A 24,615-nucleotide genomic window follows, 5' to 3' on the forward strand; every position below is an offset into this window, starting at 1 on the left:
CTAGGCTTGCTTCAATTTTTATAGAGAAGTACCTTCTAGCTAGCTCTCGACTCTCCACCGTCACATTGCAACGGCACCCTCCGAGACGGTCTGGCTACAGCACTCCGATTCAGCTAGCCTTGACCTGCTGTAAATATTACCCCTGCCCCAGGCTAACCAAAAACGGTGACTGTGCTGCTCCGGCTACACAATCTCTTCTGTCTCCCGCGGTCGCCCTTGCCTGTACAATGCTTAGGTGATTTTGGCAGGTTATCATAAGCCAACCTGGACCTTAGTTCTCAGACAAATTTCCGCTAAAAGGTTTTGAGAACTTGTCTACCAGCTGGGGGTATCATAGCTTCAGTCTAGGGTCGGAAGTTCGTTATATTGGGCGTAGCCCCTGTATTCGAACAATTTGTATATATTGCATCATAGCAAACCTAGGCGTACTACGGCGCTGTTGACTTGATACAGGAGTAACGCCCGGAGGTCAATAGGGGGGACATATAATACGGTCTTCGATGTGGCTAGAGCCAACGAACTACCGCTGTTGTCGCACTCCATCACACCAAGTCCTTTCTAAATATGGCCCTCACACAGTTTCTCTACGACCCATTCACTGAATTTGATCGTCTTTTTGACGAAGCTTTCACCTCGCGCTTCCGACCCGACTCTGACGAGTCTCGTCCCACAACAATCCGCCCTAAGTGTGTGGCACCTGCCTGTACGGGAACAATAATATGCTCTAACATCTTTGAATACACAGGATGGACCTCGTTGAAACAAAAGACAATGTCATGGCGAGGTTTGAACTCCCCGGCATGGATCAGGGGGACGTTAACGTTGAAGTTCGTAATGACCGCCTGACCATCTCAGGCGAGAAGAAAATCCAGACTGACGAGGGTCGGTTTGTGGTGCACGAGCGTTCTTTCGGACGCTTTGCTCGAAACCTGCAGCTCCCTGAGGGAACTAAGGTACGATCACACGTAACGATGAACGAGCTCGTCGCTGATGTAGTATGCTTGTCAAATCCAAGCCTGACAGTGTTCAGGCACAGATGCAGAAGGGTGTCCTGGAGGTCACCTTCCCGAAAGCGCCTCCGGAGCAGGAGACCCAAACCATTCCTATTCAAGATTCGAAGCCCACTCAGTCCGCCCCTCCTATTGGACATAGCAAGAAATAAATCGAGTTTGGAGCAATCGAGTCTGGAAATTCAGTACTCCTAGCTTTCTCTACATCAATATTTGTATCTATCAGTAGCAGCTCAGATCTAGAAAACATCATGTTCATGTTGTATGATAGCATCCAATTGCAATGATTAACCTGACTTGGCATTTTTTTTCTCACGAGGACACCAAATCGTAAATCGATGAAGGAGACACTTGAGCGCTTGAGCTTTAACGTGCACACTGGAGATGGAGCTAGGAACGAACTTTGCTGCAAAGCTCGAGCCATTTCTTCTCATCTCAAAGTCGGCCAAGGGTGCAGCAGCAGCGAAACTTATACAGGACGCTACCTCAGCTCAAGGCGTGTTTGTCTTTGCCGAGCTCCTTGAGCTCCCCAATATTCAGGAGGTATGTCGTATGCGGCATATCTGGTCACTGCTCTTTATCTGCATTCCGCGAAACAGCTGGCAAACAACGAGCACCATGCTCCTTTCTTCTCCTTGCTGCAGGTATTCTCGTATCGGACATACAAGGATTACCTTGGTGTGTGGATCATCATCTCATATCATGATTCGTGCTGACCGTCATACAGCAAATAAGGACTCGCTGCCCCAACTAAACAAAGCTCAGATAACAAAGCTCAAGCATCTGTCTATCGTATCGCTTGCCGCTACCAGACGCGTACGTCCAGGTCTACCATAATACTTAGTCACTAACACTACAGCAATACCCTTACAGATTCTCCCATACTCTCTCCTTCTACAAGAGCTGCAAATGCCCACGATCCGTGACCTCGAGGACCTCATAATTGATGCGATATATCTCGACATCCTCCGCGGGAAGCTCGACCAGAAGGAGCAGCAACTCGAGATTGAGTACACGATGGGACGAGACCTCGAGCCTGGAAAGGCAGAGGCAGTGCTTGCAGCTCTGAAGGCATGGTGTGTTTTGTTCACTTTACCTCCTTTTGTCTGGACTAATCATTGTCTTTTTCTAGGGCTTCGACAACCGCTTCAGTCCTTTCCGCGTTAGACAATAAGCTTGCGCAGATCGCTTCTTACAGCACAGCAGTTGCAATGGATAATGAGGAGCACGATAGAGCATATAATGCTATTCTCAAAGATGTATCCAAGGACTCAAAAAAGCGAGGACCGTTGACGGCTAGTGGAAATTTCATGCGAGGTGGTGTCGATTTGGCAGATGCAATGGATGTAGACGAAGAACCGAGAATGAAAGGGCGGAAGTGAGTTCTATTTTTTTCGTTTTCGGTTTATCCCCACTCTTGCCTGCTACAATCTTTCCGTATCCTCAAGCCGTCCAACCTATTGTGTTTTGTACTGAGTACTCACAAATCTATAACAGGGGCATGGCGGTCGATGCAATGATAAAGCAACAAAGAAAGCGCAACCGATTCTAGGTCTTGATATGTGCACTGTGCAGTCTATATCCCAACCGCATCATTCACGATTCACATTGTACTATTAAATCATACGTGCTGCACATTTACATCATTCGACTGACACGGCAGAGACTAAATGCATTGGGTATGGGCATGATTGGACGCAAATCTGATGTGCATATATATCATAGTACCGACCACAGGTATTGTAAATAAGCTTTTTTTGATTTCACCCCTGTCGATACACCATACACAATATTCCTACAAATGACCGGGTCCTGCTGCTCGCTTGCCATATCTCCAAGGAACCGAGCTACTGTCACCCTGGTCCTGTATGTCCGCGCCCCAATTTCCAAAGTCATCTGATTTTGGACCACACAGTTAAATTCACTCGTGTACCGAGACATCGAGATGAGGTGTGCTCGCAAGGTGCCGGGAAACACTAGAGGACCTCCTCCTCGGAGCTTGATAAAGGAAACACCACTACTCATACGGGTTTCTCGCAGAGCAGATATCGCGATCGCGCAGCTGCGTGACGTACGGCTCTGAAGCACCACTGTCTTTTTTTTTTCCACTGAGCTAATATTCTAAGAGCCTGCCCCATCAGTGGCCAGGACGGAATGACAGGGGTGTAGGAGGACAGCTGATCAAGGCTGCCGTTCATGGCCGTGCGAGTGGTACCTTGGGGGAGTAGAGGATGTGGTGGACAGTTCTCGGCTAATATCACGAGTTCAAGCCCGTTCCTTGTGTACCACATTTAAATTTTATATGTCGCCGTGTGCTGAATGGTAATGCGAATCAGGACGACAGAGTTAAGGATCCCTTCAATGAAATCTAGACCTGGGAGCCACTACACCTTGGTTGTACATAGAACATTAGAACTCTCGGAGTGATCAAAGGACCATGGACCTCAAATGGACCTGGTCGCAATTTGCCAAGCACGTGCGAATATCTTATATCAGCAGCTGCATAAAAATTGCTGTCGGTTGGATAACCATCATGGCTGCTTCTTGTCCCAAACTTCTTGGTTGATGGGCTGAGCTCACAGGTGAGATTTTGTACCCTTTGCCGACTTTCTATTGTGATGATTGTATTGCTGTGCACCAGACCGAGTGTCCGCACGTTGGAGATAATTTCCCTGGCCCTCTATTTACGCTTGAGGGTCCTGATCTACCATTTTTTTTGCTTCTATGATCGTTGCGTTGAGCATAACTGACAATACTTGTCTACAGGTATCCATAATACATTGTTGATTCAAGAATTGAGATATCCACGACTTCTGTATCATATTCTACTTCTCGTTGTACGGAGACCTATCTCAATAACGTACCCCACGATGTTAATACTCACAATTTGATCATGCTGTGTTTGTCCGCATGTTGATAGATTTCGCCCTTGTCAGTTGGTCGTATCCTGTGGTTGCATTAGTGACCTCAACGTAGGCTTTGTATCGGTGGGAACGCACCGAATTTGCTCAGACTGACGCCACGTCCACTGTTCTTGATCCCTGTCCAGGCCAATGCTGGGTCGAGCGAATCGCATCTTTAAGCATGGGGATCAGTGCGATGTACCAGTAATCTGGATAAAGAATTCACACCTATTGAGAAAGATTGTTCCAGCTTGCACTTGGTCTGCGAGGGTGCTGAAGTCATCCAATGACTTGGTCCAGATGGAAGCGGTAAGACCGTACTCCGAGTCGTTCATGAGCTCAATCGCTTCTGCATCAGATGAGACCTGCTGAAGCTTATTGCCGATCCTTGAAGACAACATTGATCAAATCACCTTCTGGATGCCAATGATGGGTCCGAATGTCTCTTCCTGCATCAAATCAGACACAATTTTGCATGATAGAGAAAGGATTGACCTTCATGACGTCCATCGCTGTTGGTCGGAACTCAGAACAGAACAGTATCAAAGGACACGGATATAACAAGCTCACTGTGATTCACATCGACCAAGACTTGAGGCGCAACAAATGCCGTGCCTCTGAAGATGCTGAATATCCATTTCTATCATACAAACGTTGACTCACGGTTCTGCCTTTGGATACAGGTTTTCGGGTATTAGTGCTTTTGCGCCCGTTTGCACTATGATATGATCAGCCAGCGGCAGTACGATTTGTGGAACACTTGCCTGCACTAGAAACCTGCTGGCGGATCCTCTCTGCACTGGCAATGCTAATCACCGGACCGATGGTGGTTTGCTTGTTCGTAGGATCCCCCAGTATGAGTTTCTAAACTTACGTTCAAGCTACATCAGGATATTCTACAGGAGTCACGACTTGCCTTGGTTTCGTTGACATAATCATTCACAAAATTGTCATACACGGACTCGTGAACGTAGATCCGCTGTTCAGATGAGGTAAGTCATACTTCGGCGTTAAAAGTAATGTTTCTTACTTCGACTGCACAGCAACTCTGCCCAGCGTTATACATTGCGCCTACGTACATCAGTGAGAAAGCAGCACAGTTGTACGTTTTTTGACTTACCATCAACTAGCTGTACTACTGCATCTTTCAGGTTTGCATCTGCACGAACATATGCCGGGTCCTTTCCTCCGAGCTGGACTTTGGCTTAGTGGCTTAGTACTTGTGATGGTTAAATACGGCACCTCCAAACCAACGCCCTTGAATCCATCAGCAGCAACGGCTGCCGTTTCAATAGCCTTTCCTCCTGCCACGCTGCCTGTGAACACGACAAAATCGACTAGCTTATGCTGCACGACATATCGAGTAAGCGGCGGCGAGAGATGCACGACTTGTATGAGATCAGTAGGAAATCCAGCGTTATTCAAAGCTTCCTTGAATCGCACGGCGGTGAGAGGCGTTTGGGGAGAAGGCTTCAAGATGACAGCATTTCCGGCAATGAGCGCCGGAAGCACAGAATTGATCATGACAAGATACGGGTAGCTAGAACAGATGAGTCTTGAGCATCTTTAAGATTACATATACTCACTTCCATGGAGCGATGACGAAAATAACACCAAGGGGAACGCGCTTGATTGAGCGACTAAAGCCAGGTTGGTTGTCTGAAAAGGTTGTGTCTGAGAGACACGATTCAGCAATGTCGACCATGTAGGTTGCGCGCTGTAAAAATCCTCTAAACTCCCCCCAACACTGATCAACAGGCCTATGTGTGCCCCGAATCAGTACATTGGCGATGTTTTACGCGTAAAGGTATGCACCTGCCCATCTGATTACATAGCTCTTCAGCAAGATTATGATGTCCAAGGGGACCGTGATCATATGTTGCTGGTACTTCTCGGTTTGCAAGAACAGAAAATTTCTCCTAGAGGACGTGTAATGATGTATCTCTGCGAGTACCAATTTATCAAGAGCACACGGACAATGAATTTGCGACCTTTTGCGATACGTTCGTTCAGTGTATTCTTGATCCACTCTTTCTGAGACTGTGCTGCAGTTTCGAGAGTGCGGTCTAGTAGATCACTAGAGACAGGATATGTTTCTACATGGTATGCCTGTCCATTGTGAGGTGAGATAGTTGTCTGAACATGGAGATCGAATGAGCTGGACATGGTAGCAGATGATCTAGTTAGTACGGATGCACGGCACGTCTCTTGGTCAAATATCTTAATCTTTTGTCAAGATCATATCTAAACCTGGCCAGTTAGCACTATGACCTGTATTTTGACTCCACTGATATGGGTCACGTGGGTATGAGGTCAGAGGCCTATAAGACGTAGCCTCGACTTTGGCATAATCCAATAACATGGCCAGCTCCATCCCCGCAAATGTCGTGGATTCCAAATCGCACACCATCGCCATGCATGACGATACCTTGAAGCGAGACGTCCAAAACCCAATCCTTTTCGAGTGTGCTTGGGAGGTTGCCAACAAAGTTGGGGGCATATACACAGTCATCAAGACCAAGGTCCCCGTGACCATGCAGACGTACGGTGATCGTTACACCCTCATTGGTCCCCTCATTTACAAGACAGCACCTATGGAGGTTGAAACGCAGGAGCCCACTGATCCTGCTTTAGTCGCAACACTCCAGTCGATGAGAGCACAGGGCGTGAAATGTCTTTATGGCCGATGGCTCATAGAGGGTGCTCCACGTGTCCTACTCTTTGATACGGGCAGCCAATACCATCGTCTTGACGAATGGAAGGCCGATCTTTGGAATCTTGCAGGCATTCCATCTCCCCCCAATGACCACGAGACAAACGAGACCATCGTTTTTGGTTATCTTGTAGCGTGGTTTCTCGGTGAGGTACGTAGTTCGTCTACTCCAACTGATTCAATCCTTGCTTATCGATGCTCAGTATGTTGCACACAAAGCTCATACAGCTGTAGTCGCCCACTTCCACGAATGGCAGGCAGGACTCGCCATCCCCCTCGCCAGAAAACGTCACATCGATGTTACCACCGTTTTTACAACACACGCAACCTTGCTCGGTCGCTATCTCTGTGCTGGAAGCGTCGACTTTTACAATAACCTTTCCTACTTTGACGTTGACCACGAAGCTGGCAAGCGTGGGATATATCACCGCTACTGCATCGAACGTGCTGCTGCACACTGCGCGGATGTTTTCACGACTGTCAGCGGAATTACAGCATGGGAGAGTGAGCATCTTTTGAAGCGAAAACCGGATGGTGTCCTTCCAAATGGCTTGAACGTAGTCAAGTTTCAGGCAATGCACGAGTTCCAGAATCTGCATGCGACTTCCAAGGAGAAAATCAATGAGTTCATTCGTGGGCATTTCTATGGTCACTATGATTTCGATCTCGAAAATACCATTTATGTACGTCGTATTGCTCTTCTGTATCTCTTTAACTAATCACGCCCACCAGATGTTTACAGCTGGTCGATATGAGTACCGCAACAAGGGTGTCGATATGTTCATCGAGTCCCTTGCTCGTCTCAATCACCGTCTCCAGCAGAGTCAGAGCAAGACGACAGTCGTCGCGTTCATCATCATGCCTGCTGCTACCAATAGCTATACTGTCGAGGCCCTCAAGGGCCAGGCGGTCATGAAGCAGTTGCGCGATACCGTTACCGAGGTACAGGCCCGTGTTGGTGCACGACTGTTCGAACACGCCGCACGGTTCCACGGGGAGGGTCGCACAGAGGTCGCGCCAGAAGACCTCCTAAGCGCAGAGGACCAAGTCCTACTGAAGCGTCGCATTTTCGCACTCAAGCGACACACCCTTCCCCCGATCGTTACACACAATATGGCAGACGACTCGAATGACCCCATCCTCAATCAGCTACGTCGCGTACGTCTCTTCAACACACCGGGAGACCGCGTCAAGGTCATCTTTCATCCCGAATTTTTGAACTCAAACAACCCAATCCTGGGTCTCGATTACGAGGAATTCGTACGAGGTTGCCATCTGGGTGTATTTCCAAGTTACTATGAACCATGGGGATATACCCCCGCGGAGTGCACAGTGGTATGTTGGGTGTCATTTGTATCGTGCGATTCGAGCTCATTCGAGTAGATGGGTATCCCTAGTGTAACAACAAACCTCTCCGGATTCGGGTGCTTTATGGAGGATTCGATCCATAATCCCTCTGACGAGGGTATCTACATCATCGACCGACGTACCACCTCCATCGATGAAAGCGTCACCGCGCTCACGAACTCAATGTTCGACTTTGTCAAGAAAACGCGGCGCCAGCGGATCAACCAGCGAAACCGCGTCGAGCGACTCTCGCCACTTCTAGATTGGAAGAATATAGGCCTTGAGTACGAGAAGGCTCGGATGCTTGCGCTTCGGAGGGCGTACCCCGACGCATTCATTGGCCTCGATGAGGACAACGGGGAAGATGTAGAGTGGGGCTTCGGAGAATTCCCAGTTTCTGTCCAAGCCAGTCCGAAGCTCAGAATTTCGGGACTCGCAACACCAGGCGATCTTGGAACACTTACTGAGGAGGTAGGCGTCTTTTGTCATCAGGCGAGTTGGGGTGTACCGATTTCGCTATAGATGCAACGCTTGGAAACCAGCGATTACAAGGGCCATTGGTCGCGTACAGGGGAAGATGAAGAGGACGGATACCCTTTGTAGGTGTTCTCTTACCAACTGGTGTTTTACTCATGTGTTCCTATATCCAGCCCTCTTGTCATGAAAGTCCGCTCGCGCGCGTCATCAGTGATGTCTGGGGCAAGCACGCCCGGCGGTGGGGCATTTAAAAGCCTTAGCGAGTACGATCTTCAAAAGGCGGACGCTGCGCTCAGCCAGGTGAACGGAGTGTCCACTGCCTCTGCAATTGCGTAGGTGACACATCTCTGGCTGAGTACACAACCCGAATCTAGGTTATGTGATATCGAATTCTGACTCGAGCTTGGTTACTGGCTTGGTGTTAGGATCCAGAAGCCTTCATGAATGCATGCATGCTCTAATTTTTTCTAAACACCCTGATTTTGGTTTCCAGAAATCTGGTTACATGTTCAAGCCTGTTACCATCTTTATATCATGATATACGTTCAGTTATCAAGATTGGCACTCATATCTCCTTTTTATGTCTTTTGCTTCTAAATTGTACGCATTTACCAAACATGTTGCGTATCCATGCATCATGGACTCTTTTATGTACCCAAAAAAGTCGCGAACGAGTCACAGAATTCACATTGGATCTATTCTTCATCACTGCCAGGAACCCGGACAAGATATCGATAATAATCAAACAGAACGTAAGGTCTTTATGTAATGGGAACATCGATCTCGTGAACTGCTCGGACGAGTTTTCGCTTGTTGAAACTTGACCGTCATGGCACCCATTCCCTTGATACCGTTAATTATCGCCGTTCTGCTCAGCGTGCATGGATTGCGCTCGCGATCGCTTTCTTTCTCCGGTGCAGTGACCGCCTTCGTGGTTGGCTTCAGCATTCTTGCAGTGCCTGTGCGGACCATTGGGATCACTCTCATTGTGTTCTACTTGATCGGGTCCAGAGCCACCAAATGTAAGTGTCAACTCAATGAGCGATCCCACTGGCATGCCTTGTAACTACTAGTCAGACGGTAAGAAGCGGAAGGCTCAGCTTGAAGATGACTATCAAGACGCTGGCTACCGATCTGGCGCTCAAGTTCTCTGCAACTCGTTCACTGCGTTACTTGCGAGTGGAATATGGTGTCTTGCCTTTTCCCCTGACATGTTGCCGTGGAGTCTAGTCAACTATTACATTCGCTCGGGCTCAGCAATGTTGGAGAGTGTGCCATATGTAGATGGTCAATGGTGCCCATTGGACGCAACGGTATCAAGTGGATGGAGTCGCGCGTTGATATTTGTGGTGCTTGGGTAAGCTCCACCCTTCCACTTGCGTCTTGTTTCATTGGCCTATGAATACCTCACTACCAGTCACTTTGCCTGCTGCCTGGGGGATACTCTCGCGTCAGAACTCGGTATCCTCTCTTCCCGCCCGCCAATCCTTATCACGACGCTGAAAACTGTTCCACCCGGTACAAATGGTGGTGTCTCTGTCGGCGGAACACTTGCCAGCTTATTTGGCGGTTTGTCCATGGGTGTAACAATGTTCATTTCGATCGTTGTAGAGAATGCACACTGCAGGAGCAGTTGGATAACTATTCTTCCGTCACTCGTATTTTGGGGCAGTGCAGCAGGTGTTGGCGGGAGCTTGGTAGGTTTCAACTTGCATCACATTTGTGCCTTATATTGATGCGACAACACTAGCTGGATTCGTTCCTGGGAGCTGCTCTACAGCGCACGCGCTATTCGGTCGACAAAAAGATCATTCTCACTGGCCACCAGGAGGAACCTGAACGTGGACGGAAAGACACTGTCAAAGTTATCAGCGGACTCAATTTATTGACAAACAATCAGGCAATCTAATATTATCCTCCCCTGTCTTGATGCTAACTGTCCCACAGGTCAACCTACTTTCGTCGATAGTGACTGCGCTCGTTGTCGCAAGATTTGCCTCGACGTCAGAGACATGATCATTTTCTGTGCTTCATCTGTAGAAACTTCCTGATTGCAGCTGTATACCTCCAAGAATGCTACTATGTAATATTTCTCTTGACAGAAATCGTAGGGGGTATTCGAGTCAGTTCAAGTTCTGTATGGAGTGGCATTGTCTCAAGGATGAGACTGGCTGGTCACAGTTTGCGTTCTCAAACTCTCCCTTACAGGTTCCTCACTTCGAGAACCACTTCGATGTAGACGTTGAACCAGAAGACAACAGCTCCGGCCGCGGCAAATTAAACGTGCGCGCACTGATTTGGAGCATTTGCTAACAAGGTTAATGACGAACGTTCAGAAGACGCGACTGCAAGTTCCGTTGAGCGTTCTATCTAAGAATTGACAAGGTGGGAAGTTAATGGCGATTAGGACGCATGACATGTGATAGCATGTTATTATTGTTCGAGCACATGGCCAATCGCAAGACACTGCCAGCTATCATTCCAGCTGATTCACCAATGGAACTCAGTAATTCCAGGAGCACCGCGGACATGTAATGCAGGATAAAAACACACTCAGGTTGGAGTTGGAATTCATACAGACACTTTGTTGAATCCTACCTCTTCCTTCGCCATCTCTGTACCACTAGCAAGTACTTACTGTAGATTGCCGCTATGCGTCCGCCCATCTTCCTTCTATCCATGTTCAATGTGCTTACGTCTCTGTCACTAGGTCTTATCATTCGCGATGACCCTGTCGCTGTCGGCGACTATGTCGCCAACTACATTGCCAAACGGTGGCATCCTCATCCATATTTCCTTGCCTGTGACTCATTCCTTTCAACTAGCATTAATGACTTTGCACCGACCGCTAGCAAACCTTTCGTGCTCGGTCTCCCAACTGGCTCCTCTCCTATTCCAACTTACAAAGCCCTCATCAATAAAGTCAAGGAGGGTAGTTTATCGTGAGTGCTGAACCAGTATACTCGAAGTTGCGTTTATCCACTCATGCCTCCAGGTTCAAGCACGTCATCACTTTCAACATGGACGAGTATGTCGGCATTCCTCGTGATCACCCAGAATCCTACCACACATTCATGTTCCGCGAGTTTTTCTCCCATAGTCCGTCTAGTCCAGTCACCCTCGCTGAAGAATCCTATACTAATTTCATAAACGCAGTCGATATTCCCCCCTCCCAAGTCAATTTACTGGATGGGAACGCCGAAGACTTGGTCGCGGAATGCAACGCATACGAGTCCCGCATCAAGCAGTGTGGTGGTATCGAGCTCTTCCTGGGTGGTATCGGCGAGGATGGTCATATCGCATTCAACGAGCCTGGTATGTCTCGTTTCTTCACTTCCTGTTGTCCCTTTCCTCGTGGCTTCTCTACCGTATGATTGTTCTGTCTTCTTGACACGTTCATTGACTTGAATAATGCTCGTTCCTATCAAAGGCTCGTCCCTCGCGTCCCGGACCCGCATCAAGACACTCGCTTACGACACCATCCTCGCCAACGCCCGCTTCTTTAATAACAATGTTGCTGCTGTCCCTCGTATGGCCCTTACAGTCGGTGTTGCTACAGTACTTGAAGCAAGGGAAGTCGTGGTTGTAGTCACGGGTCAGAGGAAGAGCTTGGCTCTCAGCAAGGCCATCGGTGAGTCATGCTTTCAGGCTATATTTGGGCTCATTCATGGGTTATCTGGTTTCAACTTTCCGCCGTCTACAGAGGATGGCGTAAACCACCTTGTGAGTAGGCCGTTTCTAGCACCTCGCAAGAACTTACCTTGACATAACTCCTGACGTAGTGGACTCTCTCGGCGCTGCAGCTCCACCCTTGGGCGTTGATTGTAGTCGATGAAGATGCGACAGCCGGTACGTGGTGTTTTCTGATAAATACGACCTTTTGTTGACGTACGGATGCCGTCATATCGTCCCTCACTTCATATCACCCTTTTTCATGCCCACCCATCGTCACCTCATTCTGAATGAAACAAAACCTACGGAACTACAACTCAGAATTGCATGTCAAAACAGTCAAATATTTCAAGTCAATTGAACGCGTGCAAGACGAGGTAGAGCAGCGGCAGGCGGAGCTGAAGGCGAGAGGTCGAACAGAGCATCAAGGGCAAGTTGGTAGTATGGAGTGATGTTGTCTGTCGACACTATGAGCTACATAATAATGATCAAGCAGAACAGACAAGTTTTTCGGCAAGCCAGTTCAATAGGTTTTGAAGTTGGCCATTCTCCCATCCTTCGCAACTCCATTTTACTAGTGGTGAGCACAAAGTGTGCTGTAGTATGTGATGTTAGCGCTTTGCTGAAATAGGTAATCAAATACTTACCGTCTGTTTTTGTTTGAACCAGGTCGCATGCATTTTGCATTTGTCGTTGGTGCTGATGATATTGGACTTGGAGCAGTGTTGTTACTAGTAGAAGCTGTGCTGTCAGTGGGGTACTAGTTGCATCAGGAAAACATCAGCAAACTAGGGGGTCACTGTACAAGCTTGTACAAATGGCACAAGCCCACAACAAAGTCTTTACAAGCCTGTCACAAAGTATTACAATCTGTACAAATAGGCACATTGAATGCAGACACACTGGACACACTGGACATATCAGACATATTGGATGGGTTGGACAATGTACATAAACTTTGATAGACTTAGCCAGACTTAAACAATTGGATAGTAGACTATGCAATGACAATGTAGCTCAAATGACTAGTGTTAAACCTTACTGTTGACATCCTCGTCATGCAAGCTACTGTCTAAATCATTGTGAGTGTCATTAGGGATCTGCATGGGTACGGGTAACCCGCGCGGGTCACGGGTACGGGTACTACTGGGGTACGGGTACGGGTCGGGATTCTAAGACCCGCGCTCTTACCCGTACCCCAGCTATACCCGTGCCTTCCATAAACGCGATACTTCCCGCGTGCACGCTACAACCGGCACCACCACCAAGCACTCACCTGCTAACACGCCACCACCAGCATCCTCGCGTTCGGCAGCACTCGCTGCACCCCCCATGCCAATTCTTCCGGCACCCATTCTAATGCCACTAAGCACATCAACGGACGCCCTTGTTACGCACTCAAATAGATCTGTTAGGCGGAGCCCTAAGAGGGGCGTCGTCCGCTAATGTTCGTGATGTAACCGGAAGGATCCGGTATAGCAAGTGAGACTGGCGACAACGAGTCGGCAGTGATCACAGTACGCGCGTGTCACGTGACTTCTAAGACAGATGTCTTTGAAGTCGCTCAAGGTAAGGACAGTCTTGTCCAAACGATGAGGTCGATCGAGGTAGACTTAGTCACGATGAGCAACTAAGAAAAGATACTAGAGACTGAAGCCAAAGGGGCTTTCAGAGAGAAGTATGTTCCAGGGAAGATTGAGTAGATTCAAGTTAGAGAATCTAGTACAGGGTGACTGACTACTTATACTAAGTGGAGAGGGTTAAGGGCAAGGCTACCGCACAGTAGGTAAGGGTAAAGGGGAAACGAGAATGGTATAGGTGCGTTGGCAACAGAGCCGGATTAGTGATGGGTGGTCGAATGTGGAATGAGACCGAGAAACGTTGGAACGGACCAACGGTAAGAATACAACGTGCGGGAATCCGCAGTCAGAAGGAACAGAAAGAGGAAAGCCACATTGGTGGCACGAGTCAGACCGAGTCATAGGTGCGGGACCACATTGGTGGTCGAATCAGTGGGGGAACATGCGTGCACGTGCATAGAGGCGGGCGATGCGAGGGATGGGAACGGTCCCGAGGATCTGGTCAACGGAAAGTCGGTAAAGGAGGACGAGCCGGTAGATGGTGAGGGCGAGGATGAAGGGAAAATGATAGGGGGGCCATGTGACTGATGTTACTTGTAACAGCCCTCAGCCAGCAACCACCACCACCATTCACACGTTCCTCGACGCCGGCACCACCACCACCATCGCTAGCAGCTCCCTTCCCACAGCAACAACCACCTCCATCCAGGACGCCACCAGCAGCTCCCACCTCGTGCTACCAACTGCCAGCATCGAGCGTCTGCGCCCAGAGCACGCCAGCGAATGCTGGCGTGGCTCGGACACATACGGAGGATACGAGGACGAGGAAAGAAGGGAAAGAGAAGGAAGTGAGAAGGAAAAGAGGAGGAACGAGAGGAGGAAGGAAGGATCTTGTCAGTAAGTCGCCGTCCTGACTCTGCCCCCATTTTCTGCAATGAGGACACGACGCCCGACACGTCACACTCTCACACCACCACACCACCATCTCCCATTTCGACACGCTCACCTTCGACTTCGATCGTACGCGACACACCACCTGCCACGACATCAGCGTCTATTTCGATGTGTCCGTCATTCGCGCTGTGCCTCCACTCCTCCTTGTGCCATCCACATATGTTCGAGTCACGTCAGCATTCGCTGATGTGTGCTGGACATATGTGCTAAGCACTGGCGGATCTATGACCCGCAGGGTACACCCTTGATGGGTTGTACCCCGGGTCCTTACTTCGCTACCCACTGTGCAACCCGTACCCTTGCTGCGGGTGTGGGTTTACCTTGGGGTGCGGGTTGACCTGCCGACACCCGGGGGTTCACCCGTGCAGATCCCTAAGTGTCATGAGTTCCAAACACAAATCATTATTCTTTTTTGAATTTGAAGTCTTCTAAGCACCCAGTCACAGTGCCTGTACCTAAAAATGTATTTACGGCTCTTTGCATAATTATGTGGAAACACAAAAGTTGAATTGCATCAGGAAAACCACCGGCTGGGTTTTCCCACTTATGTCACTTTTTGCCCCTTGATGTTTGGTAAATGCAAGTCAAAACACTGCTTTTCCAACTTAATAGACTTTCGCAAAAGCAAATTCAGGGCGTGCCCAGGCAGATCACCAAAAAGCCAGAAAAGTTGTATTAAGTATAATAAGTCATAAATGATAATACTACTACTAGTACCACAAAAATGTGTTGGCCGGCATGTTTCGGAGGGGAAGAATAGTAAATAGAGGGATGAACCTGGACATCGTAACGAGACCGCACCCATGCGCATCATATTCTTCCGAGATGGTGAATGGGTGCTATTGTGTGAGGGATGGACCTGGAAATCGTAACAAGACCGCACCCGTGCGCATCATATTCTTCCTAGATGGTGAATGAGTGCCATTGTGCGAGGAAGTGGAGGGACAAACCTGGAAATCGTAATGAGACCGCGCCCGTGCGCATCATATTCTTCTAGGATAGTGAATGAGTATCACTGCATGCCAATTTCCAAAGCAGAACAGACTTACCTAAGATGCGATCTCGAATGCATGATGGTCTGCAAATTTGTTTACATAAAATGCGCAGAAGGCATCATACAAGTCGTAGTGCTTGAGGTCCTTTGGGATGGTGTGCGTGCCATAGATTGGAATGAGGTGTGTAGCCTGGTAAATGGAATCGATATGGATGATTCCAACTAGCGGAGAATGATCAGTATCATACAAAGGCTTTACAATCCACATGCCGGTGTCTTTGTCAGGTCCATCATTGGCCTTCTCAAACCAGCGCACTACGGCACATGGGTATGAAACTTCCTCAGATGTAAAAGAGAAAAAGCACATGACACAGCCTATGTCCATCCCCCCCATCCCTTCAACAGCTGCATCTGTGTTTACAAACACACAATCATATCGCGGTGCCTCCTTTCTAAAAGAGGACAAGCACGTATGTGCTCTCGGCGCATGCCACCGATACCACTGCGGTCGCTAGGTGCATAGAATGTCGAAGCAGCAGAGTTGAACACTTGAATTTGCCCATCAAATCGAAGGCAGCATGCGAGTGGGACATCAGACAGTTCGTCATCCGGATGTAATTGTTCGAATAGGAATCGGCGGAGGAGGTTGTGGAGATGGGGGATAGAAAGTTCTGTACTTAAATCAGGTACAGTTCGTGCACGTTTGTGTTCTGCACAATGTTGAAAATTATGAGATATTCATTGGCAAATATAAACTGACTTACGGTGCGTCTTTGCTAACTGAACATGGGCCTGGACCAATGACGTTGGTCCATCAACGATTTCGCCTTCTTCATTGTCGCCCTGGATAGTTATGTTGCGGTCAGGCAGTGGCGTGATGGTATTGTCATTGAGCTCATTGGCTTCAGGCTCATGATTTAACCGCAAATGCACTAGTATAGATGTTGAGCAAGCAATGCAAACAATGATACCATACAAACTCACTTAGCGCTTGAAGAGTTTTGGATAGACAGGTGCCGTTCAGCATCCCATGGCTTTTGAAATCGATGCATGATGCTGCCAGTTTGTCAAGGCATTGATTTGTTACCAGCATTTGACCGAGGGCGTGGTAGCGACTTGAACGCCTCCATGGTTCCTTGACAGCTTTGATGTGTTTTGTCTCGGTAATAAAGGAACATAGGCCATTGGGTGCACCAAATAGTCGGATAAGGAGGGCGTAATGAGAGCAAGAATGTTGCCGAGGGAGAGAGAATGTGAATACGACACCTGTCGACTCGAAAACATTCCTGTAATGATGGAATCGGTCGAGAGCGTCCTGAATGCGAACGGGTGTGGATTCCATGATGATTTTACGCCGTATGAGATAGCAGAATTTGAGGAACGCACGAAATGTGCTCACCACGTCTGTTGGGATGTAACCTTCGATGGTGGGAAGATAAACCTGAACTACTGTTAGTCTGAAGGTCACAATGTTAATGTTAAACTTACCTTCATAAGCGCTTTTGAATCATCGCTGGTCCATTGTTTGAACCCTCGGCCTTGAGGGAAACATTGAAGACCTGAGAATGAGGCAACGACAGCAATTCTTTCATGACATCAGCTTTGAAACATTGAATTAAGACAAAAGGACATACCTTCTGTTAAGAACGTGCTCAAGGGTCGGATCCAAAGGGCTTGGCTTCAGCTCATGCGCTGTGCCCCTTACCTGAGTACGTGCCCCTAACTTCCAAGGGCTGTTGGATGATGTCTGGAGGTTGTCGGACGAGTCCAGAGTCTGATGTCCGATGCGCAGGAATTCCGGCAGACGTTCGGGAACGAAGGATAAGACTAATCTGGACGATGTCCGAACTAGAAAGGAAACAGCGGAGGACTACTGGAGGTAGAGGCGGAGGTGAGAAGTCTATAGGAATCAATCCTAAGACTAGCGGAGGACGACGAGAGGAGAACTCAAGTCGGACGGAGAAGGGAATGAGCAGAGTCTAAGATAATATTCGAACTGAGGAAGTACAAAGATTCTACAGGGTTTATATACTACTGAGGACTTAACGGAGAGTCAGTCTGTGCAGTCCGAAGCTATGCGAGGCTGTGGACGGAGCGTATAGAAAAGTCAAACACTAGTCTATCAGAAAATAGTAAATGAAGACGGAGATGAAGACATAGGAAAATAAAGGCGGAAATGAAATGAGGTACGGAAAATGAGTATAGTCTAACTGGAGGAGGAACATACAAAGGGATAAGGCACGGAAGATAGACGTGGGTCGGATCCAGACGTTAGAGAGAAGTTGGCCGGATCTGGAAGTCCGGTGAAGGTGAGGAATCTTGACTATAGGTGAAACGCTAAAGCTAACGGGGGTTCTACAGTAAGACCAGGATACGAGAATACGACTCGACCCAAAGGACAGCTACTGAGAGAAGTTCCTCTTTAATGTAATGGAGGGAGTCTTTGCCAACTAGACGGGTGGTAACAGGCGCGAGAAGATAACGCGCGCGTAGGCGCGAGTAAGCAAATGCGAAGGCGCGCGAAGGGCGCGCGCGAGCGAAAGATGCGAGGGGCGCGCGCGTATACGGAAGCGTGCTTTTGAGCGATGGGGGAGAGTGTTCAAGTATAACAGATGCGCGAGCGATGGTAGAATAGTGAAGTATAATCGGATTTCAAGTACTAAGGTGCACTTATACAATTTGCAGTATACTCAGATAAGGGAGAAGGGAAGGAAGTTAAAAGGAACTTTCCCTCTATTTAAGAAGGGAGATTACGCTATGCGGCGCGCTTCTGAGCGTGGTACCGAACCGAGTAACCATATCAACTCTAAATATATTCTAAAGCCTATGATAGACTTTCTGTATATAAGCGCGGAGATCGGACCGAAGGTACGTCAATTCAGTGAAAGGGATAAGAATAACGCACCAGTAAATCAGCGAGGACATAGGACGGACGGACGGACAAGGGTACGAAGGCCTAAGGGGAGGCGCACGAGCGCGCGCGAAAGGCGCGAGTGCGTGTAAGGCGCGCGAACGAGGCGCGTATGTAGGGCGCGCGCGTGAGAGCGCGTATGACTGATCCTTCGGATAAGAGCTGGAACGTGTAGGGAATTATGTGGGTAATAGGGCCGTATATTCCGCATTGAGAGGCGCGAGTCTCTACACCGGAAATGATGTGTGTGATTGGTCTGGTGAAGGTTCAACGATACAGCGAGGCATGAACAATGCTCCTGACTGTATCTATAAATGTTGTAAGGTCGCGCGTTGCCTAGTCTGCTATACTTGAGACGACAAGTGTGTTCGACCCTAAAGGGGAAGCAAGTGCAGCAAGGATCTAGTAGTAGGCGCCGAAGGCGCTACTGGTTGGCAAATGCGAAGCGCGGGAAAGCGCAGGTGCGCGCGAGGTGCAAGAATGCGCGAAGCGCGGGAATGCGTGCGTGTGTATGTGGAAACAAGAGAGAGTAAGAGTGAGTTTGCTTAAGTGATGATTAGACACTAGACAAGAGGTGAGAGATGCAAGCTGAGAGATGTTATATGCGAGGTGCCAAGAAATAGATTTCAACTATGCTCTGGTGAGTAGTAAATGGGTATTGTTCTGGTTCAGTCCTCTGTCGTTCTTGGTGGGTGAGTAAGTGAGTAATAGTATGTACTGCTGGCGCTTAAGTATGGCGCCTAAGCGCTGTCATGCGGAGCCGAAGCGCTACCGAGTAAGGTATGTAAGGATATATGTAAGTAAGGGTCCATAGTAAAAATAAAGATGGAACGATATGCAAATGTGAGAAATGGAAATATACGCACTAGGGAACTTGGTGGACAGTGGATGGATGCTTCCGGATGGCTGGCGCTATAGGGCGCTCAAGCGCGGGAAAGTGCGCGCGCATATACATCATGAAGCGTGGGAAAGGTACGCGCGCAAGTTGCGCGTTGCATGGGAAAGCTGTGCCTCATGTAGGAATAGCTGTGGATAGCATACAGAGTGATGCTACAAGTTCGTGCTGTATACTCCTTGGTGAAAACTGCAATATTGCACAAGGAGAGGCATGAGTCTCTACACCGGGTCTGGGTCCAGAACGCGGGATATGACACCTTCAATCAATATCATCTAGAATCTTCTCTGCTCTTTTCTTGCCATGCACATGGTGCAGATATTGTCCCACCCACTTGACTAAATGGTCCTTGAAAGTACCTTTAATCAATTGATGTAGAATGTCTGGTGCAATAAGTTCGTGAATATCGCCTCGGGGGAAATCATTTGTAAAGGGCTAGAAAAACTTAAGTCTTGACTGTGTTTCTACAAGACAGGCGACTTACAACAAGGTCAGCGATGATCCCATACTCATCCCACAAATCACTAGATGTTACTTCATCGATAAGAGCTTCTGTATGGTCATGATTGCGACACAACGACTTGGAGTCCAAGTTTTTGCGGTGTGACATGCACCTGTATGTTAAAAATGTCAAATCAGAGTGTATATTGAAAAAATACATTGAGGAATATACCTTGGACACCAAGAGCGTACTATACATGCCAATAAGACCTGCTCCTTGTAATCTGCGATATACAGTCCAAGCCCATAGATAACATGCCGATAGTGCCCATCACCGAAACGCACAACTTCTGGTTTCATCATGCCTGGCTTGAGGTTCTCGAGAATCTTTGATATTGATGAATGAAACAATTGCCGGCGATACTTCCGATATTTCGGGCAGGCCGCATGCTCCTTGGTAGCTACTCAACTATAGTTAGCACAGAACGACAATAGTATGGTGAATATTACTTTTTGGCATAGCTAGGAAACCAATGATGGCAACAGCATTGCGATGTGCGCGTCGGACATTATTACAAACATTTCCGATTGATGCGTACAGTGGATAGTAGTCGTTGGCACCAGTTGTGACTGAAACTGTCGTTTTGTTGCTTCCGAGAATGACTGGCACGAAGGTTGAGCCAGCTGTATCTGAGTCTTGAGAAATGATATCCTACCAAACACTGTCAGTGCATCAGCGACACAATAAGGTAAGATAACATACAGCTTGATTCCAAGCCCAGTCACCAGACATGAAATCTTGCCATTGACGTTCATTGTTGTCAGTCGAGAACTCACAGTAGGGCTGGTAGTCCATTTCCGTTGCATAATCTGGGTTTGCTAACATGTTACAAATGACCTTGTGGGGGTCTTGATACCAGACGTCATGCGATTCGGTCATCCAGGGTAGTACATCGTGTGCCGGCTTCTCCCCCGTGTACTGGACCTTGAAAGATTGCCATTTGACATTGCCTACCGGCGTACTGTCAATGGTCTTATATAAATCGCGGCAGTCTGCAAATGGCAGTTTGTTGTTGTGTTTCAAAAGGGTTGCGGCCCAAAGATCCAGTAAGATATTGATATTCCCTGCTGACATCTGATTGCGTGTGTACAGAAATTCTGCAGTCTCAAACTCGATGCAATTTCGGTAGGGAGTCCAGTCATCACGCGATTTGCTTGGTGGTGGTGCAGGGGTTGCTCCGTCAGCAAGGAATTGACCTGTTGCATCACATGGGCGACCTTCATAAGTAGTATATGTATTAGTTGCAATTTACTAGAAGATTTTCAAAAAAACGTACTGTTTAGTTTGGGGTGATAGTTGCGATATAATCTATCGCCTGGTCCCCAAAATTCTGTGTCCATATTATCAGGCTCATTGAGAGTCTGACCTGCGTCAAACGAGCCTGCAGGGAAGTCATCATGCCCTATGAAGAAGGTGTCGTGCGGTTCCTCTGGCTCATCTTCAACAGTAGCCGAGTACGAGACACTAGTGGTAGGAGCTGACGTGAATGTTGGATGGGAAGCGTTCCAGTGCTTTGTGCGCCCTGCCTGAGTCTTGAAGTGGCATTCACAGTGCAAGTAACCGCAGGGAATTTGATGGGCGCTGTGGTCCCTGCGAGCAGAATGAGACATGAAGGGCAGACTCAAACCATATGAGAGCCTCGAGAGCCTTGCTGAATACTGTTCATAACTCTAAGTTCAATATATAGTGCACCACAGTCGATACTTGTTTGGGGACTTACAAAATTTTCAAACTTCCAACCTTCACGATCCTGCCATCTCACTCCAGCAAAAGCCTTCGCCTCAGTGTCCCCATCTCCTCAGTCATGTCTACAACAGATATCCCTCGTCGTACCCGTCCATCAAACGCAACTGCCCGGCCTGGTCAGATTGTGCTTAATGCACAAGTCAAGAGACGTACCAAGGCACAAAAGAATGCGGATGACCTTGCCGCCAAGGAAGCAAAAGAATTGAAGGAGGCACAGGTCGAAGAAGGACTGAAGCGCCTGGCTGGTATGCAAAATGAGATGGAGAAAGCACAGGAGGAATTACTTACAATGAAAGTGATTCCCATTCAGCCTAAGCCCAGGGCTCGTAAGGCAATGAAGCCTGCAGTAAGGACTAGTGACAATCATACTGACAGCATGATGGAGGCTGAAGCTGATGACCTCCAGAGACTGTTGAGCAGATGGATGATGGAAATGCAAGAGTGACGAAGAAGACGGTAACGAAGAAAGGTGGAAAGACACTGGTAAAGGATGCCATCAGCAACTTGATGCAAAAAAAGATCAATGAACCATCGTCAAAAGGGGAAGGTGATATCACTGATGGCATGGCATGTGTATCTGATGGGAAAGACTCAGCGTCGTAAGGCTTCTTCTCTTACCCATCACTGATGTTACTTCTCACTGAATCAACATTATATTTCCTCAATCTTACCTCTAGTCTCAATGCAACCAGTCAGAAATTTGTGTTGGGTGGCCGGGTCACCAACTGGGTGTCCGATATCAAGCTGCAGGGAAAACCAGAACATCCAAAACTGGCACCCGCATCAAGTGTTACTCGAGCGCCTCCAACTTCGATTTTCACACAAGGCACTGCTTCTATGGTAGCAACTTCTGATGCGCAAGTCCCAACTCAGAAGCCTGCAGTTCCTGCTGAAATTCTAGGCGCAGATGATGCCCTGGAGCATGAGGCTGCTATTGTGCAAGGCAAGGGAAAATTGAAGGTAAGTGAATGCGATTTGATCGTTAGTATTGCTCATTGTTTGTTCTGCAGGTAGCCTCAATATTTGAAGATATCTCGGACTTTGAGGCAAAGGCAACTTCCACGCAAGTACTATCAAGAGCACATGACTCGGATGGCAATTCAGTGGCCTCATCCGCCGAGCAGGAACAGTACTCACTGGAGCCCAAACCTCCATTCACACAGGTTGACCCTCCCCGGACCCTCAAGCAGAAAACTGTGCTTGATGACACTTTAGATGATGATGAGGTGTCTGACTGGTCCATGGACGTTGACAGCCCCACTTTTGAGGACCCGGTTATGATTTCTGATGAAGATTCACAGCCCGAACCTGTGGTGCTAAAGAAGAACAAGGTTCAGCGCACAACGTCATTGGTAAGTGTGAAGTGTTAAATCGTGCTCATTCTGACACTCTCATAGACGTCTGTATCTGTTGCTTCCGCTGCTGACAGCAAGCCACCTGCTCTCAAGAAGGCCAAGATCGAATCATCTCTTATACATGCCCGCAACACTCCTGCTATTGAACGCCTGCTGAATGTAGACACTGCGCCAGATCGCATGAAGCCTCGTAGCGCCTATCGTAACGTTGACTTACCTGCTATGATGCAGGTGGACCAGCGCTGGACAAAGAAGTATCTACCTACCGTCATGTTGTGGGCTGGGAGTTATGAGGATATCTGGACCATCCCAGATGATGTCCTTCTCCTTCACGCCCAGCTCATTTTGAATGTGGTATACAAGGAACTTAACATCACTATCGTTCATGGTGGTGTGATACACTCTCTCGTAAGTCTTTTTTTTGTTAAGCTTGACTAACTGTATTTGTAATTAGACAGCGCAGCGTATATCTAAATGGCGCAGCAATTTCAGCTCTACGGGCATAGTCATCATCTAGGACTTTTTGACGCGAAATTCCGACTGTGATCCTGTTGAACTTGCCAAGTCTTTGGTCACCGGCTACGCATTCCTGTTTGAAAATCCTGATGACCCAAATCCCCTCACAGTGTACCGCTCTCCCTTTGTTTTGCAGCTGTTGGGTACTGCGCATCTCAATGCCATCAATGGCTATGTGGAGGTTCCCAAACTCGACATGCATGCACTCGCAACGTGTGGGATGTCAGGCGTTATTTCCCTTTCTGCTGCAGCAGTAAGTTTGATCTTCTGACAGTCTTATTCATGCTTATTGTTTCAGATTGAGTGTGCCCTCAATATGTTCGCAAAGAAGCATTTGAAAGTCAAGGAGGTCTTAGCAGCTGGCTCAGGTAAACTCACTATCAAGCTACCAAAAGTCCTCAACAAAGCTACTGGGAAGATGACCAACGCCCCATTCCTATTTTCAAGGGCTCGCTGGACTAAAGCGACCAAGTCGTTCACCAAGTCCCTCTCGAAAAAGCCTGCGGGATACATAGAGATGATGATACAGATGGCGCGTGCCTGTACTGCATTGAATGATGCGACGGATACACCCCAGGGCTCATTTGATGATGAGCGCGCTATGCTTTGTAAGTCGTTATCATTCAGGTTTCATCTCACTGACATCGCGACCTCAGGATTTGTCTATTTGTTGCGTCTGCACCATTTCCACTATCCTACGTTCGACAAACTCTGGCTGTCACTACAGGCTATCATCTTCAAGTTGTTTTGCTGTCATTTTTAATCTGCTGCCATTCCATTTGCTCCTGCATGTCCCCCATTTTTCCTACTATGCTGTCGTCTTACTTTTCATTTCCTTAATTTTCTGCTTATCGTGTAGTAATACTGCCCCGTTTTATGAAAGACTTGTGCTGCTTTACCTGCTTTCTTAAGCAAAATAAGTGTTGAAAAACTGAAAATTCAGAGATGGAGTGGGCTTAACTAAGTGGCTCACGCTTTTTCGCTCAAATGACTTAATGCTTCTTTTCGTGTAATTAAGTGACAAATTAAGTTAGAAAAGT

General features: G+C 48.0%; 8 protein-coding genes across 8 annotated transcripts; 6 read left to right on the forward strand and 2 right to left on the reverse strand.

Moving 5' to 3' along the window:
* Nucleotides 1-402: 402 nt before the first annotated feature.
* On the forward strand, nucleotides 403-1,275 carry F5147DRAFT_86955 (HSP20-like chaperone). The gene is made up of 3 exons (XM_041444440.1): nucleotides 403-686; nucleotides 746-953; nucleotides 1,016-1,275. The coding sequence occupies exons 1-3, from the start codon at nucleotides 565-567 to the stop codon at nucleotides 1,160-1,162; spliced, it is 477 nt and encodes a 158-aa protein (XP_041295085.1). The 5' UTR covers nucleotides 403-564; the 3' UTR covers nucleotides 1,163-1,275.
* A 64-nt stretch (nucleotides 1,276-1,339) lies between these two features.
* F5147DRAFT_685388 (uncharacterized protein) lies at nucleotides 1,340-2,530 on the forward strand. The gene is made up of 5 exons (XM_041436675.1): nucleotides 1,340-1,553; nucleotides 1,610-1,688; nucleotides 1,738-1,826; nucleotides 1,884-2,086; nucleotides 2,143-2,530. The coding sequence occupies exons 1-5, from the start codon at nucleotides 1,395-1,397 to the stop codon at nucleotides 2,390-2,392; spliced, it is 780 nt and encodes a 259-aa protein (XP_041295086.1). The 5' UTR covers nucleotides 1,340-1,394; the 3' UTR covers nucleotides 2,393-2,530.
* Nucleotides 2,531-3,556: 1,026 nt separating this feature from the next.
* Nucleotides 3,557-6,151, reverse strand: F5147DRAFT_685401 (Aldehyde/histidinol dehydrogenase). The gene is made up of 15 exons (XM_041436676.1): nucleotides 5,891-6,151; nucleotides 5,729-5,832; nucleotides 5,500-5,673; nucleotides 5,156-5,453; nucleotides 5,034-5,106; nucleotides 4,944-4,984; nucleotides 4,830-4,892; nucleotides 4,678-4,777; nucleotides 4,577-4,631; nucleotides 4,484-4,530; nucleotides 4,409-4,425; nucleotides 4,327-4,362; nucleotides 4,142-4,278; nucleotides 4,010-4,086; nucleotides 3,557-3,957 (listed from the first exon to the last, which is right to left on the reverse strand). The coding sequence occupies exons 1-15, from the start codon at nucleotides 6,077-6,079 to the stop codon at nucleotides 3,902-3,904; spliced, it is 1,467 nt and encodes a 488-aa protein (XP_041295087.1). The 5' UTR covers nucleotides 6,080-6,151; the 3' UTR covers nucleotides 3,557-3,901.
* Nucleotides 6,152-6,253: 102 nt separating this feature from the next.
* F5147DRAFT_685405 (glycogen synthase) lies at nucleotides 6,254-9,153 on the forward strand. Its single transcript, XM_041436677.1, has 6 exons — nucleotides 6,254-6,777; nucleotides 6,830-7,309; nucleotides 7,359-7,961; nucleotides 8,010-8,444; nucleotides 8,496-8,572; nucleotides 8,624-9,153. The coding sequence occupies exons 1-6, from the start codon at nucleotides 6,274-6,276 to the stop codon at nucleotides 8,784-8,786; spliced, it is 2,262 nt and encodes a 753-aa protein (XP_041295088.1). The 5' UTR covers nucleotides 6,254-6,273; the 3' UTR covers nucleotides 8,787-9,153.
* Nucleotides 9,150-10,862, forward strand: F5147DRAFT_685410 (integral membrane protein DUF92-domain-containing protein). Its single transcript, XM_041436678.1, has 6 exons — nucleotides 9,150-9,472; nucleotides 9,528-9,807; nucleotides 9,868-10,147; nucleotides 10,201-10,350; nucleotides 10,398-10,733; nucleotides 10,787-10,862. Exons 1-5 carry the CDS (start codon nucleotides 9,280-9,282, stop codon nucleotides 10,464-10,466), a joined length of 972 nt encoding a protein of 323 aa, XP_041295089.1. The 5' UTR covers nucleotides 9,150-9,279; the 3' UTR covers nucleotides 10,467-10,733; nucleotides 10,787-10,862.
* Nucleotides 10,863-11,019: 157 nt separating this feature from the next.
* F5147DRAFT_685419 (uncharacterized protein) lies at nucleotides 11,020-12,754 on the forward strand. The gene is made up of 9 exons (XM_041436679.1): nucleotides 11,020-11,106; nucleotides 11,161-11,224; nucleotides 11,276-11,392; nucleotides 11,446-11,549; nucleotides 11,607-11,765; nucleotides 11,881-12,081; nucleotides 12,154-12,173; nucleotides 12,233-12,299; nucleotides 12,444-12,754. The coding sequence occupies exons 1-9, from the start codon at nucleotides 11,103-11,105 to the stop codon at nucleotides 12,572-12,574; spliced, it is 867 nt and encodes a 288-aa protein (XP_041295090.1). The 5' UTR covers nucleotides 11,020-11,102; the 3' UTR covers nucleotides 12,575-12,754.
* A 2,951-nt stretch (nucleotides 12,755-15,705) lies between these two features.
* On the reverse strand, nucleotides 15,706-21,568 carry F5147DRAFT_744677 (uncharacterized protein; the record flags this gene model as incomplete). The annotated part of the gene is made up of 12 exons (XM_041439696.1): nucleotides 15,706-16,061; nucleotides 16,121-16,360; nucleotides 16,415-16,493; nucleotides 16,627-17,091; nucleotides 17,139-17,235; nucleotides 18,865-18,869; nucleotides 19,766-19,891; nucleotides 19,941-20,070; nucleotides 20,130-20,358; nucleotides 20,408-20,609; nucleotides 20,661-21,175; nucleotides 21,235-21,568. 12 exons carry the CDS (start codon nucleotides 21,566-21,568, stop codon nucleotides 15,706-15,708), a joined length of 2,778 nt encoding a protein of 925 aa, XP_041295091.1.
* An 86-nt stretch (nucleotides 21,569-21,654) lies between these two features.
* F5147DRAFT_792726 (uncharacterized protein) lies at nucleotides 21,655-24,338 on the forward strand (the record flags this gene model as incomplete). The annotated part of the gene is made up of 8 exons (XM_041443104.1): nucleotides 21,655-22,060; nucleotides 22,111-22,303; nucleotides 22,382-22,664; nucleotides 22,715-23,056; nucleotides 23,102-23,467; nucleotides 23,518-23,523; nucleotides 23,577-23,828; nucleotides 23,874-24,338. Coding segments are annotated over 8 exons (2,313 nt in total), but the record flags the coding sequence as incomplete, so codon positions are not given.
* Nucleotides 24,339-24,615: the final 277 nt, after the last annotated feature.

This window comes from Suillus discolor (assembly GCF_016758755.1).
Source record: "Suillus discolor strain FC423 chromosome Unknown F5147scaffold_16, whole genome shotgun sequence".
Classification (NCBI taxonomy): domain Eukaryota; kingdom Fungi; phylum Basidiomycota; class Agaricomycetes; order Boletales; family Suillaceae; genus Suillus; species Suillus discolor.

Coding starts and splice junctions, on each gene's coding strand:
- F5147DRAFT_86955 (XM_041444440.1), top strand. CDS start 565: ATGGCCCTCACACAGTTTCTCTACGACCCATTCACTGAATTTGATCGT. Junction 687..745: donor CCCACAACAATCCGCCCTAA/GTGTGTGGCACC, acceptor TTGAATACACAG/GATGGACCTCGTTGAAACAA. Junction 954..1,015: donor AGCTCCCTGAGGGAACTAAG/GTACGATCACAC, acceptor GTCAAATCCAAG/CCTGACAGTGTTCAGGCACA.
- F5147DRAFT_685405 (XM_041436677.1), top strand. CDS start 6,274: ATGGCCAGCTCCATCCCCGCAAATGTCGTGGATTCCAAATCGCACACC. Junction 6,778..6,829: donor TAGCGTGGTTTCTCGGTGAG/GTACGTAGTTCG, acceptor ATCGATGCTCAG/TATGTTGCACACAAAGCTCA. Junction 7,962..8,009: donor CCCCCGCGGAGTGCACAGTG/GTATGTTGGGTG, acceptor TCATTCGAGTAG/ATGGGTATCCCTAGTGTAAC.
- F5147DRAFT_685410 (XM_041436678.1), top strand. CDS start 9,280: ATGGCACCCATTCCCTTGATACCGTTAATTATCGCCGTTCTGCTCAGC. Junction 9,808..9,867: donor TTGATATTTGTGGTGCTTGG/GTAAGCTCCACC, acceptor CCTCACTACCAG/TCACTTTGCCTGCTGCCTGG. Junction 10,148..10,200: donor CAGGTGTTGGCGGGAGCTTG/GTAGGTTTCAAC, acceptor CGACAACACTAG/CTGGATTCGTTCCTGGGAGC.
- F5147DRAFT_685419 (XM_041436679.1), top strand. Junction 11,550..11,606: donor CCGCGAGTTTTTCTCCCATA/GTCCGTCTAGTC, acceptor TCATAAACGCAG/TCGATATTCCCCCCTCCCAA. Junction 12,174..12,232: donor AGGATGGCGTAAACCACCTT/GTGAGTAGGCCG, acceptor CTCCTGACGTAG/TGGACTCTCTCGGCGCTGCA.
- F5147DRAFT_685388 (XM_041436675.1), top strand. CDS start 1,395: ATGGAGCTAGGAACGAACTTTGCTGCAAAGCTCGAGCCATTTCTTCTC. Junction 1,554..1,609: donor AGCTCCCCAATATTCAGGAG/GTATGTCGTATG, acceptor TCCGCGAAACAG/CTGGCAAACAACGAGCACCA. Junction 1,827..1,883: donor CGCTTGCCGCTACCAGACGC/GTACGTCCAGGT, acceptor ATACCCTTACAG/ATTCTCCCATACTCTCTCCT.
- F5147DRAFT_685401 (XM_041436676.1), bottom strand. CDS start 6,079: ATGTCCAGCTCATTCGATCTCCATGTTCAGACAACTATCTCACCTCAC. Junction 4,893..4,943: donor AGAGTTGCTGTGCAGTCGAA/GTAAGAAACATT, acceptor TCATCTGAACAG/CGGATCTACGTTCACGAGTC. Junction 4,279..4,326: donor CCATCATTGGCATCCAGAAG/GTGATTTGATCA, acceptor AAGCTTCAGCAG/GTCTCATCTGATGCAGAAGC.